The sequence below is a fragment of the Manis pentadactyla genome, chromosome 2 (genome assembly GCF_030020395.1).
Source record: "Manis pentadactyla isolate mManPen7 chromosome 2, mManPen7.hap1, whole genome shotgun sequence".
Taxonomy (NCBI): domain Eukaryota; kingdom Metazoa; phylum Chordata; class Mammalia; order Pholidota; family Manidae; genus Manis; species Manis pentadactyla.
Genome location: NC_080020.1, coordinates 194,958,304 through 194,973,369, shown reverse-complemented (window position 1 = coordinate 194,973,369; position 15,066 = coordinate 194,958,304). Strand labels below are relative to the sequence as shown.

At 35.4% G+C, this 15,066-nt stretch overlaps 1 protein-coding gene across 26 annotated transcripts in view; it reads right to left on the bottom strand.

The window, feature by feature from the left end:
• NRXN1 (neurexin 1) overlaps nt 1-15,066 on the bottom strand; it is a 1,068,016-nt gene that overhangs the window by 117,580 nt on the left and 935,370 nt on the right. For 16 of the 26 annotated variants that reach the window (XM_057497214.1, XM_057497215.1, XM_057497218.1 and 13 more), the window contains 2 exons: nt 11,941-12,030; nt 10,258-10,577 (listed from right to left, as the gene is read on the bottom strand). In XM_057497214.1, the coding sequence (XP_057353197.1) occupies nt 10,258-10,577; nt 11,941-12,030 (410 nt within the window). The remainder of the gene's footprint in view (nt 1-10,257; nt 10,578-11,940; nt 12,031-15,066) is intronic. The other 10 variants (XM_057497222.1, XM_057497224.1, XM_036925909.2 and 7 more) reach the window with 1 other exon arrangement.

Sequence of the window (15,066 nt, the reverse complement as noted above, 5' to 3'; positions counted from 1 at the left end):
AAAAAGATGAAGATGACGCGGCTTTCCCTATGTGCTTCTCAGGAGTCTCCAAATCCCGCTTGACTAGGAAAACCCTAAAAGAGGACAGAAGGGGCTTGGATCACCATCTACCTGTGAAATCTACAGATTGGATGATAATGTCTATGTCAGAGGAAGCTTTCCACAGAAAATTCCAGTCAGAGTAGTGTCTAGCACATTGCCAACACTCAGGACACGTGAAATAAGAAAAGTGTGTTGCTTCAATATGCTTATTAAAAAGGGACTAAAATATCTTCCCTCCTTTAAATTTGTTTCTGAGATTCAATTGTGTCAGAGATGCTGTTAATAATAGACTGTACATCAGTGTAGCACAGAGAAGGCAAAGAGTGAGTGTGGCATCTTGCTGCACTGATGGACAGTGACTGCAATGGAGTATAAGGGGACTTGATAATATCGGTGAATGTAGTAACCACATTGTTTTTCATGTGAAACATTCATAAGCGTGTATACCAATAACAATAAAAAAAATAGACTGTACATCTGTGATGTAAAAAAGACTTTGCTATTATTGATTTAGGGCACCTTATAATTTATGTATGGATTCATTAATAATCTAAATGTCTGAGAAACTGTTATCATAAAATCCCAAATTACTAGATACCTCACCCTTGTCCTCAAGAACCAGCAAAAAGTGCATTTTGTATGTTATGTACACAAAATATATTTGCTAATTTGCAATTTTAAGTAAAAGTATTACAGATTTATGGGCAAATATACCATGGTTGAAAAAATATATATATATATATACACACATATATATACATTGCAATGTTTTCTTCTGTTGTTAAATTATAATTTAGAATGCTTACTGGAGAAACCATTGGTTAGCACTGGTGTTATTTGGCTGCAGATGAATTAGCTTAACCTTTCTCTTGAGGTACCAGCCTAATGATGTTAATATACTTTTTATTGATGGGGCACTTCTCAGTGATGCCAAAAGATAAGAAAATCTAATATAGGTTCTAGAAAGTATCATAGACATTTAAACTTAATCTTTACTAATTCATTTATTGAACAAAGATTACTCTTTTACATATATCATGAAAGAGATAAGGATTGTTAACATGCACACATACACACACAATTATCTTTTGTTTCTTATATTTAGAAGATTTACTTCCTTCTTCACCTCAAATAAAATGATTATTACATGTAAAAAAGGAATAAACCAACAGGTGTAATACAAACATATCTGTATATTTGAAAATCACAAGTTCACAGAATATTATGACAAATCATTTACATTACTGATCAAAACTAAGGAAATAAGGCTATATTCTTTCTACATAGACATTGATTATTTAATAAAAATATATTCCTTTGTCCTATAACTGAGACTAGAAATATTAGAGATGGTGCCAACCTCAAACCAGTACTTTTGGTGAAAATACCCATTGAAATTACTGCCACATATTAATTACAGACAAAGCCTTAAGTCATTCTATTTATTCAATGCTAAAAAAAAGATTATATCAAGAGATTATATTGAGAATCCTAAACACAATTTAGTCTAACTCACAGCTGGAAGTACTTGACGATTTTCATACCCAAAATGAAAAAAGAATATATCATGAATTTTTAAGCTCCTTGATCAAAACATGCTATCAAGGACAGTTACAGAAATCGTATTTGCAGGATTCAGTACTATACTGTGAATTAGCTTCTGTCTGAGAACAGTTGGAAAATAAGTACAGAAAGTTTCTGGACTACTCAGTCAACAGTAATTTGAGATTGTTGGTGGTGGTAGTGGTGGTGGTCAGAGGTTGAATAAAATATAGTGCAGGGCAAGGGGATCAGTGGACCATTCTTCACTGGGCAGTCTATTTAGCATTCACAGCCCTCTCCCACGAAATGTGAATGAGAACTCTCTCCTTCAATCATTATGTGCCCCCATCTGCCTCACACACACACACACACGTTTGAGGAGAATGGTGCTTCCTCCCTGGGGAGAACACCTCCTTCAATAGAGAATTCAGCTCCGTATATGCCACACAATTGATGCTTTGATTTAGAAATATCAGTTCAAAACTACTTCAGTGGCAGAGAAAATAGCTTTAAAGGTAAGAATGATGCTTTAATTTATCTTTGTACCTGAGAAATGCTCTTCACACATAACTATAAATTGCATAATGGTTATGTGTGTTAGACACTTTCTTACTTGTTGCTATTTTTAGGATGAACTATATGAAGTTTCCTCTTTTTTTTGTAATAAAAAATTGTCAAGTAGCAGCAATTTTATAGAGTTCATACACTGCATTGACTCATTTAATCCTCATACTATAATCCCAATTTTATAGACGGGAAACAAAATATTGAGGCGGTTAGGTAATTTGCCAGGGTCACACAGCCAGCATGTGGAAAAGTAAGGCTGAGATTCAGGCAGACACCCTGGCTTCCTGAGTTGATGTCCTTGACCATTACACAATACTGCCCCCAAACAGCCCATGCCAGTGCTGCCTCCTCAGACGGTCAGCTCCAGAGTGCAGAGTCAGACTGGAGACCCTGCCTGGGAACAGCATGAAGGTGTGAGAAAAGTAGGTGAAGAATAGAAAGCGCTTTCTATGCAGAGGACACATAGATGCGAAGTGGCATGACCTCTACAGGTTGTTGTGATAGTTAATTGGTCCCGGGGCCAAGGCTGTAAGGAGAGTGGAGATAAATCTAGTGAGACAGATAGGAGGCTAGCTGTGAAGAATGGACATTTATGATTATCCAAGTTACCTGCCCTTTATCCTAAATACTTGGATGTCTTAAGGGAGGAAATGACATGACCATAGTTGCAATTTTGAATGAGCAATTTGACACTGGGTGGAGATCGTATGATCTAGTTAAGAGTATATAAAGGCAGGAAGTGATGAGATTCTGAACAGAGGCCATATTTAAGGGCAGAGGACCAGATTACCTCAAAGTACCCTGAAAAGAAGCTGGCTGCATAGCCTTGGCTAAGTTGAATTTCTCCATGCCTCAATTTTCTCATGTGAAGAATAAGATTATTAATACCCAGCTGTACTTTGGGTCTTCACCTATTGCTCATACATATATGTGTTCTAGAATTTGACTATACTTCTGATTTCATTAGCAAGACATTTATTAGTGTCTGTGTCCACAGGACCACACAAGGCAGAGAATGTGGCATTCACTACCCTATTATGATCTGGAATGATCCCATCCATGTACAACCTTTGGGCAGAGAATATCCCCCAGAACCTGGCCAGGCCCCAAGGGCAGGGTTCTGCCTCACTGTGATTCTGAATGGGTGTTGGGGGGGGAGGGCAGAGTGGAGGAGGATTAGGTTTTACTTGATAGGTGGTGTGAGCCAGGTTCCTTACTGATGAGTCTGGGGTCCAGGGAACCCAAGTGTTGCTCATCCCAGGACTCCTTTGCTGGCCACAAGAACTCCCTGAGAGACGGGGTTTCCTCTAGAAAGAGCAGTCTTGGCAGTAGCCCAAGGAAAGGGCCTGATTGTGCCATTCTCTGAGCTGCTCTTGATGCTCAGCGCATCCCAGCCCATCCTTTCCTTGTTCCTTCATCAGGACCCACACTTAATGCCTCCACACACCTGAAGCCACATGGCACACCCTGAGGCCCAACTGTGCCCTTTTTGCCTTCCTGGAAAACCCCACATTCCTTGGACCTATACCAGGCCCTGGCCCCAGCAGCAGGGCAGTGCTCATAACAAAAACAAAACAAAACATGAATGAACAAAACAGAAAGACAAATTTTAGTGTCACTTTTGTGTTCTTTTCCCTGCCTTCTAGTCTCCCAACACAGCAGTGAGTCACCATTGGCTCTATCCACAAGGGCATGAACCTGCCGGCTCTGAGAATAAGTCTGAATTGTAACATGCCAAAGTTCTCTTATAATTGATGCCTATATAATTAATAATCTATGCATGTCTTTTCAAAAAGGGTTCAAATTCATGCTTCACCCCACAATACCACAAGCATTTCCTTTCCTCTCCTCTCTGCGTTTTCCCTATAGCATTTGACATCCCATGTTGTTTGTTTTAGTTTTTATTTTCACCTTCCCCACCTAGAAGGTGAGCTTTGTGCTAAAAAGTCTGATTTTCAGTGCACATTGCCGGGTGTATAGCAAGTGCTCAGCAAACGTGTTAAGTGAATGGATGGATGGATGGATAGATATCCTTGCCTTGAACTAGACTTGTCGGAAAACACCTCAAAACCAAGAAAGCCTTGAGAGACGGGGCTTCCTCTGGGAAGAGCAGTCATGGCAGTAGTCCAAGGAAAGGGCCTCGTTGTGCCATTCTCTGAGCTGCTCTTGATGCTCAGTGCATCCCAGCCCATCCCAGCCCATCCTTTCCCTGTTCCTTCATCAGGACCCACATTTATTGCCTCCACACACCAGTAGAGCACCTTTTCACCCAGTAAACCTCGAGACCCTAAAGAAAATGTACTGAGCAGAAGAATTTTCTTAAGAAAAACTCTTTAAAATGTATATTTCCTGTCACTTTCACATACCAACAATGAGGGGGAAATCACCTTCCAAATAGCAGTTGCTTATCTACATTTAACATAACAATAGATTATACTTTTCTTACCTGGCACTGTTAGTTTCAAGAGAAAATGCCTTTGTATGTATTTTTTAATCTACACCCAAGTGTGTTTTTTTCCAATATGCACTAAAATTTGCTGTAAAAATGTACATTGCTTTAAGTGAATTCAGCAGAATGATTGGACTAGAGAAAACAAAATTAATTATTCATGTCACCAGTATTTTAAAATGCAGAGTGGTTATCAGGAACACACATAATTATAAGCAATGCAATTATTTTTTTATAACGAAGCTACAGTTAAGGTTAATTAATATTTTTAATAAAAAAATAAAATTTTGTTCTTTGAAGTTACAAAGTGTAATTTGTTAGTTTTAAATATTTTTCTTACAGAAATATGTGTGCATTCTACTTACATTTTTCAAACAGTATTAATTTTTCATGAGTATTCCCAAAACTGCCAGGAAGCAAGAACAGTGTCTAACATAGTCAGATACTCTTCTTTAACACTAATTGGGTTCTTTTGGAACATTTCATGGGCATCACGTGCCAGTGACTTTAGTAGGACATTGAATGTATGAAATATGCAAGTCTCTGACAACCTATCCATGTTTTTAAATCCTCAGTAGTTCCTTTTCTTGAGTAAGTTTTCTAATTCCACTGAAAAAAGCTTAACTGGAACCACAGAATTTCTCCTATACACCTCACTCACATTTACTGACTCTGCCACACTATATAATTTAATTTCCTACTAAGAGTTGCAAACTCTTGTCCCTCCAGTCAATAATCAGAATCTCTCAAAACCTTATTCTCTCTCACTTCTCAATATTTTTGGAATAAGATGAAAGGAAGATGAAATAGGCTATGGATCCTTGAAACCAGGTAAGGATACCAGAGTCAGTTTCTGCTCTGAATGTAAAGGACAGGGCTTCACCTCTCATTACTCTCATGAAGTATGATTTTCCTGCAAAGATATATTTTATATATGCTGTAAAAGTAAAGTGCCATATAATTTATCGACCAGAATGGGATGCTTTCAGAGTCAAAAAGGACACTATTAATTATTACATCGGCACACCAGGTGCACACGAGGACGGTATAAGCCAACAGATGGATGGCCACCCTTGTGAAAAATTCAAGGATGAAATCCACGCTTTGTTAAACAATCATCAGAGACCTAGCTAAGAGCAACATCACAAGAATCAATGACATTTTAGAGCTGAGTACAATTCAAGAGATTCCTAGTTGAACTCACTTATTTTAGAGGAAGCGAGGCCAAAGTACAGGGAGGTTAACTCACCCAGCCAAGTTACATAAAAAGGTAGGTGGTTGTGTTCAAAGTGGAAACTAGGTCTCCTGATTTACTGTGCTCTTTCCATTATCCTGTCCTCCCTCTAAGTAAATGGCATTACTATGGATCCATATTCTGTACAGTACGTATATAGCTTGAAAACATTCCTGAAAGAATCAAAAGATCACAAAATGTGATGACGCAAAGAATAGACCAGAAGAAATGTCACAATCGTGATCTTAAAAGAAACAGCATAGCTTCACCTTCCTTTTTTTACAGACAGGCAGCCAAAGAGAGTGAATGCTGCCCTTTGAATGTGGGTTTACTTTTACTCATTTATGTCAAGCTACATCTACATCATGAGACATTGCCAGATTATTCAAAAGAGGAGGGAACACTTGGAAGCAAAAACTGTTCCATGACACTTTGGCCCCCAACCCCAAGAAGCTCTCAGCATCCTGAGAACTGTTTATGATCTATTTGCAAATACTCGCTTTCTGAGATTAGCTGTACAGAGAGTTTCTCTTTTTTAAGATAAGCAGGAGGTCTCATGAAAACACGTGGACACTAACTATTCCAGGTAAAACAAATTTTATGGAATCCAAAGAAAAAGTGCTATTACTATGTTATGTTCACATTTAAAGAGCCATTTAATCAGAAGGGCTGGTAAATGTCCTCATTATTTCACCATATAAATCATGTTTTTCTAAAGTAAACAGCTCTGAAAAATTGATCATAACTCAGAGAAGAAAAACTCTCTCTTCTTTTTAAAGCATACTTACTTCTAAGTAGGAAAGTAAATAGGATCTTATAGAACAACAATTTTATAAATACTCTTTTATATTCTCTGACTCTGTGAAAACCAAAAATACATTTCTCTCCTATTACTTGCCCTGCAGGGTGTCTGAACAAACCTCATCTATTTGAAATCAATCCAATTTAATTCCGCTTTACCAAAAATCTGTTTCCCTAGTTCTAAAACATGCAATCACCCCAAGGTACATTGCCATTGAGGCTTAAGTGGCTCAGTGTTATCACTGAAGAAAATAACTTTAATTGAGAAAACAGTCCAGTATGGCTTTTGAAAAATAAAATGACCCTTCCTGGTATTCAAGTTAGTAATGCAGTTGATAAAAGCAGGCAGACGTGGCCACTATGGGACAGGGCTTAAAGGAAGATGCTTTATCCAACCTGCAAAAACAGATCAAAGGAAATAGTCCTGGAATTAGCATTACAAATCACTCTCTTGTTTAAACTTCCAAGACTTTGACAATTTAAACAAACACTTAAATTTTACATGTATCAGTAATCCCTTTGGAGTTGGAGGGCAATTTAGAAATAAATTGTGAAATAAATAAAATTTGCAACAAATTATTTTTACTCAGAAATAATTTGCTTTCTTCCCTAGTTTTTTCCTGTGCATACACACTTTAGTACTTGTAATCACATACATATCATCATAAAAGATAATTTAAAAAACTATTAGTTCAACTTTAAAACACTGTTGCCACAATTGAATTTTCATAGTGTATTAATCAAATTATTAAATTATTGTTATAGGTCTGTTCAAAGTCTAAAGATTTAAAATTTCTATTTTTAAATAAACCTGGTAATCTTTTAAGTCAATACCTCCTCAAATGAACCAAATAATCACTAACTGATTAGATCATTTACTTCTATAAACCACTGATGTCTTTAAACATGTAATAGCTTATAATAAAAGAGACTCTTTTCATTGGAAATTAATAAGCTATCAGTTAACTGTTTTCCTTTCACATTAATCAGTATTATAAGTGGATGTTTTTAATTTCTTCATTTCTAAGTACTTAGCTTGAAAATGAAATAGCTTTTATATGAATGTTTCTTAAAAACATAACTTCTTAATATATAGCAGCTATTAATGGATAAAAGTAAGGCTGATGATATTTTCCTTATTTGGGGGTACACCTGGTTTACCTAGGAACTTAGGCAACTGTAATTTTATTAATAATGAAATAAGATTATTAAGAAAAATCTCGGATTCTTTCAAATTTTAGTCACAGGAGCAAGTTCAACTCTGTCTTAGAATATCCTCTAATGACTTATTTTATATAAGGGACATAGCCTATTAATTGTATTGTGCTTCAGTTTTCCTACATCAGATTCACCTTAACAACTTATTGTTAAATAAGTCATAAACCATCAACTACAATAAGAAATCATTAATGCAGTATTAAAAAAGAGTATCAAATATAGCTGTTGGATATGCGTAAATCTGTCTAAAGTCACAAGTCTTCATCCATGGGGCTAAATGTTGTTAACAATCTTATAAACCCAAACAAGATAGAGAAGATCAACAAAATGGTTATACTCTTAAGCACACAGTCTTACTAAGGTGTATATTCCAGAGGGCAGGGGTTTTTGTTGTTGTTGCTAATGTATTCCCAGTGCCTTGAACAGCATATGGCACATGTAGAGTGATAATAAATATATACTGATGAATACCTTGTGAGACAGCCCATTTTACTTTGTGGCCAAATGCAAATTTAAGAAAAAAGGGAAAAAGAAGAAAGAAATGGTGCATAATATGAATATTGCATTTATTAATTTATAGAATTTATAACTTTATTGGTCAGCTCTCTTCTCCTAGGATATTTTCTTTTCCTCTATTCTGTTCCTCCCACTCATTCTTATTCAAAGTAAAAATCAGAATTTATTTTGTTCTTTCTTTGGTAAATATATGTTAATTCATAGGTCGGGTGCCGTTATGAACAGAATTTACCTTCTTTTATTCTCTTTGCAAAGCTGACACTTAGGTCGATCTCAAACACTAGAAATAAAAGCAACTTAAAAAGTAATTGTCATTCCTGCTTTTTCAGAATGGTTTTCTAGAAAAGTATGTATCATGTATTTGGAAAAGCTTTAGATGGCATCTACTGGGGACACTGACTATTAGAAATAATACAAAAGGTAACAATCATTTTGGACTAAGGAGACATACAATTCTGCAAGAATTACCAACAGAATATGTTCAAAGGCTATAAATGCCAATAGGAATATAATAGCATTTCAACAACAATATGATAGCTTTTCATAAAATGTAAGCTCTTTGTGGCAGGCTCTTTCTTGCTCTTCACTAATGTAACACCAGAACCTAGATCAGTGGCTGAAGCATAGCAAGACAGTCAGTAAGTATATCTTGATTCAATTAATATATTTCTAAGTTGTACAAGTCTGACATTTTAAAATTATATTTTAAAAAAATATTAGTCATAAAATTGAAAAATAAGGTCATTAAAGTGAATTCTAAGAGAGGGCAGTTTGCCACTTATCACACAAAATAGATTGTCCAAAGACAGCTATTTAAGTACCACATTTTGGGTCTTTATCTTCACTCAGATAAACTAACAGTATGATTTTGTCATAGTGATGGGGCCAAGAACAGGCCCCTCAAAATGTGGCACTTTGGCATATTGAAACAGCCAGTACCAGAAGAACACTCTGACCTGTTTTTTCCCTAGAAAGTTGGAAATAAATCTGCCATGTGGAAGGTACCCTCCCTGTACCAGGATGTAAAGAAATATTCTTATCACAAATATAGGGAATTTAGAGCAGAGAAGGCTATACAAATGAGCCTTGATACTTATACTAATTCACTATCACAGCCCAAATTCTACTTAGAATTGCTTACTAATTGAAGGTTGCAAACATAAGTTTTCTTAGTCCTGTTGATTCCTCACAGATAGATGCTCCCTTGTCAAATAAACAAGTGTTTACAATCTGCCTGCCTCGGTCATTTCTTTGGGTCTCAATTTTACTGTTGGGATTTTGTGTGTGTATAAGGCAGCTTGTTTTATTTTCTCTTGTTAATCTGTCTCATAACAATCTAATTCTTAGACCAGCCAAAAGATCCCTGAAACACAGAGGAAAAGTTTCCTCCCCAAAGGCAGTTAAAAAGTAGACCTATCCTTCACCATGAGGGTCACATGCCTCCAATCCAAAATTTTAAAGCTTGAAAATACAAATAGAAGTTTCCTAGACAATTTCTCTTTTAAGACTTTCAAATTTGCTTTTCTTTTATTTTGATAAAGTGCTGAGCTTGAACAACCAAGGCTTTTCAAATACTTTATTAATTTACTTAAAAAGTGAAAACCCTATATAATTAGACAATCCCATCAGCTTGGGCTAGACCAAGGTTATTAAAACAAGACTATCAGCTATCAACCAACAAGCCAACACAAAGCAGTTTATAAAAGTCCACAAATCCCAAGTCAACAGCATATACCCAAGTCATATTCAGACTGAATACATTAAGCAAGTCTCAGAGGAAGTCATAGTGCTTGAGATCAGAAACAATCCAATTTTAGAAAAGACATATGCAAAAAAAGCCCACATACATAATCACAGGTCCATGAAGAAATGGCATCTGCAGACTTACCTGACTGATGGGTTCTTTCGTAGGGGGCTTTCCTCTTCTGGCTGTGCTAGTAGCCAGGGTTGTGGTGGTCTCCATGATGGACGTGGACATCTCTGACTGCATGGCAGTGGCTGTCGATTCGGTTGTCATAGAGGAAGGCACTTCACCAACCAGTCTCACATTTCCCACTATGGCGATGTTGGCATCATTTTCGGCTGCCATATTCAGAACTTTCAAGCCATTGTAGTAAAGCCCAGAGAGCTGGCCCTGGAAGGGCTGGCCCTGCTCTTTCCCGCCAATTATTATGGTTGCTTGGCTATTGAAGATTGTGAGCTGACGCCCTGTAAAAATAATATTACATACATGCAAAAATGTTGATTGCGAACTCTACATTCTACAAAGGATGATAAACAGATCTTTCATGGGGTGGATAATGAGAGCAATAAACTATAAGAGAGGCATTTGACTCATAATTCATTGCTTATAAATGAGGTGTCCATGAAATGCATAATCATTGGAAAATACTTTTAAATTCTCAACTTATTGTAAATGTAGTGCTTTTGCTAAAAGACCAATCAAAGATACATATTATAAATCAATTTTTTGTGGATCCCTTTTACCTCAAGTTCTTATACTGTTGGTCTCTTAAGTCTAAATTATCACATTAAAAAAAAGTAAGATTTATAACATTTCAAGTATTTGTCATTCTAAAATTACCACTAGCAGAAAGTAATCTATAGCAGCTGAGATCTAATTTTAAATTTATGATCAGAATTTCATAATTCACATAATGGCCACATGTATCTATATGTTATTCTTTAGAAACATTTGTTTTTTGAAGGCAATAGTCTATTGTTATTTGAATTGTTCTATTTTTCCGGCAATCACACTGAAAAGAAATACATGGTTTACACTGAGCATGTCAGAGACAAAAAAAAAATTCCAGAAGTATTTTTCTGATTGTCTTTCAGCAAGTCTAGTAAAACGAAACAAAATGAAAAAAAAAAATAGCTTCAGATGTAAAAAGCGGCTTCAGGAATGGTACACAGACCGATGGAGAAATTATGGCACATTTCCATCAAACAGCAATCCTCAGCAACAGTACCAATGTCATCAAATTGAGTATCCAGTTTTAGCAGATTGTTCTCTGCTCATAAAAAGCATGCACACAACTTTAAGTTCAGTTTTAATTAGGGCTTGTTCCCAAATGCTCTTAGAACGTTGCAAATGTTAAAGGGACTTCATTTTGACTGGCAATCCATATTGCCCACTATTTAAGATGCCTAAAGTTTAAACAAAGAGTTTTTTTTTTTTTTCAGGACCATAATAAAGATATCAGAACTACATATATTTTAGTTAATAATTTAGAGGCTGGAACATGTAAATAATCTATGAACGATTTATCATTTTGGGTTAAATGCTTGCTGAGTACCTTCATAGATTGAGTTAGTGGGTTATATTTAACAGTCCCTTTAACCTTAAGTTAACAGGGTAAGATTATTAAACAGCTGGTACGTCTAGAAATGTATAGAAATTATTATACAAGGTATGCAAATATTACTGTCTACATTTTACTGTTTTAAATTTGTTTTTAATTTAGTTTTACGGAAAATTTATTTTTATGTTTATTAGTGTTACAATGAAGTACTACTTGGTTATGTTCAAATTATTTTTTTATTTGAAGTTTTAATCAATGTTTTTTACCTTTGTCGAGTAGCCATTCATCAACTACTCGACCAAGTCGATATGGAATTCGCTGTCTAGCAATCGCCAGGCGCTCGTTATCATTGTTTCCTTTAAAGTTTAAAGAGACATTTCATTGGTTAAAATCTGTAAGGTCAAAGGTTAAAAGTTAATACTTAAAGCTTGAGCTATACAATTGCCACATGATTTTTTGAAATTTGGAATTTTAAAAAGTTCTACCTGGAACATTTCATGTTTCAGACTTGTCATTCATTCATTTATTTTATTTTAGCAAACAAAATTATTCCTATGTTAATTGAAAATTAGAAATCTGCATTTGAGCTAGGTTATTAAACTTATGTTATAGACAGACCCGAACAACCAATTTAAACAGCATATAATAGCTTTACAAAAAAATGACCATTGATCTCAGGGTTTTGACTTTTTGATGTTTCTTATTAACTAGTTAAACATGTTCAGGTGAAACAGGTTTAAGTTTTCAAAATACATTCAACCTCTTATTCCAGATTAGTAATTTATGAACACCAAACTTAATACCATCTCTGGCACACTGAACCATCTAAAATAGGCCTAGAATACTTTATGTCCTATTCGGAAAATAGAAATTCTTATTCATCTCATTTAAGGAACCACAAAGTTTGAATAGCTTTCCTATATTCCACACAAATTGGTTTATCAATTGCTTGGACATCACAAGAGAATGCATCTTGCATCATCCAAATATGTTATTATAGGAAAAGGCTTTGGCAAAAGTGACGTTATTTGAGTGTCCTTCAGTTTCACTTAAAGCTTAACATGTGAAGTGTAACATTTCAAAAAATATATATGTTTATATCTAGTCAAATATCTGCTATTTATTCTAAAAAAGGCATGAGAGTTTAAGGAACAAAAACAGGCCACAAGTAATGGTCCCTGCTCACATACCTGAACTAAATGTGAGCCTCACTTCTTTGAACAAAAAATTATGATAGAAATACAGTTTAAGTTGACCTTGAATAATGCTTGCAGATAGGTGACTGTTGTCTTAGCCTATAAAGCACTTAGGAAGAACCTAGGCTGCCATCACAATGCTCAATAATGTATATTGCAGAAAGTTTTTATCTTCCATGAAAATTAACTAACAAGGAATTTTGAGCTAAGACTTTGTGGCGAAAGCTCAGATGAGGACTCAGAGGTGAAAGGAATATTGAATGGTAGTGGGTGTCACACAAGACGATAATTTTATTAGGGAAGATAATAAATAAATTTTTTTCTCAGATTTAGAATAATTTATAAATACTTTCTTATGCTAGTCTTTTTATACACTATACTTACCACAAAACACCCACCATGATACTGGTCACACACTTTTTAGAGAAACAGAAAAGAACTATTATTTAGACCTTACCAATTTTTTCCTTTGAATGTCTATATAACAAATATTTCATACGTTAGTATTTAATTTAAAATGTAAATATCAAAGTGGAACCAAAGATAAAGTTTAATAAGAACATTGGCACATATGTATCTGTTTATGCAATCACTAAAATGATATAAAATAAAATAATACTTTATTCTATGAGAATATATTTTTGGTATATTAATAAGTTTTTTAAGAAAACAGGGATACAAATTGCATAAATTTCAAGCCTACCTTCATTTTTAAAAAGTGTGCACAACTTGTGTTCTCTCTTGTGTGCTTCCATGCATATGCATTTAGGAAAATATAATAAGGCTTATTATTGGTTATCTTAAGTCAGTGTGACTATTGAATATGTGTTTGGGGCTTATATGTGATTTATGTAATAAACATGTTTATATGTATAATTATGATAATCAAACATGAAATATTTTCCAAAAACACATACACTCTGCTCTACAGAGTTGTCAGTCGGCACTCATGTCAATTCACACTGTTACAACTCTCCTGATGACTTCGTAATCAGGTGGCCCCTTGTGCTGTTTTCATGCTCGCTATCGGGAATAATTCATTACTCCCTCAGATACCACCCAAATCTAGACTGCAGATCACCTCTTGCCCAACTGCTACTATAGCATATTAACAGACCTCTCTGCACTATCTTATTGTTCAGTCCCACCCATGCTCCACAAGTCAGCCAATATCTATCAGGTCACTTGTCTATCACAACCCTTCACAGAGCCTTTAGGGTAAAATCTCAAAGCCCTGGTGAGGGGTCTGAGGACTTCCATGATCTGGTCCCTTTCTCCCACCCCTGTCCCACCTCATGACTGTCACTGCCTTGCTCTCCCCTTTCTATCCTCCTCAGACTTCTTTCAATTCTTCTAAAGCTCTCCTTTGTCTCTGGGTTTTTATGCTTGGAGCTTTCTTTATTTGAAATGCTCTTTCTCACTCCCACTTCATCCCTGCCTTTCCTTAGCCAAACATGACTCATTAATGGAGTTTTCTTGGCAGGAGAATTATTTCCTTACAAGGCCTTTCCTGATGTCTCCAACTTAAGATAAGGACCCGACTGTATGCTTTCCTAGTGACAAATACATGCATGCCCTTTAGAAACAAGCATTGATCTTGTAATTGCATTTTCAATATTTTCCTTCTGAACTCCAAAGTTCCATGAGGTCAGGCATTGTGTGTAGTGTTCATTGATGTATTCTCAGTGCACTCACAATACCCACCATATAACCTATGAAATACTATAGAATGAAGTAGTGAAGGAAATCTTGTTTTGAATTCTGATAGGTTCTAAGACACCATTATCTCATCCCCATAGCCTAACAACATTCACTAGAGAAAGAAAGCAAATACTTGTGCCCAAAAAATAGGCTACATGTAGCTAAGCATTCCTTTGTACTTTCCAAAGGAAACTTCACATACTTCAATACATTTTATTTCTTGAATGATCATCACTGATTTGAACATCCACATAGTCAATCAGTTCATTATTTGTTCAATAACTGCTTCACGCCAAAAAATAAGTTATCATAGCTATTATTATAAAGGGAAGTAAAGAGAAAAGTCCTAAAGAAGAAGTGGAAAATTGAAAGCTTTATATATTCTCTTTGAGTTTGAAAAAGAGCACATGAAAACACAGAAATACATACACACAAACATACCATTTGCCCTCAAACCTTTGGCACTTACAGAGTAATTAATATGATTGATAATGC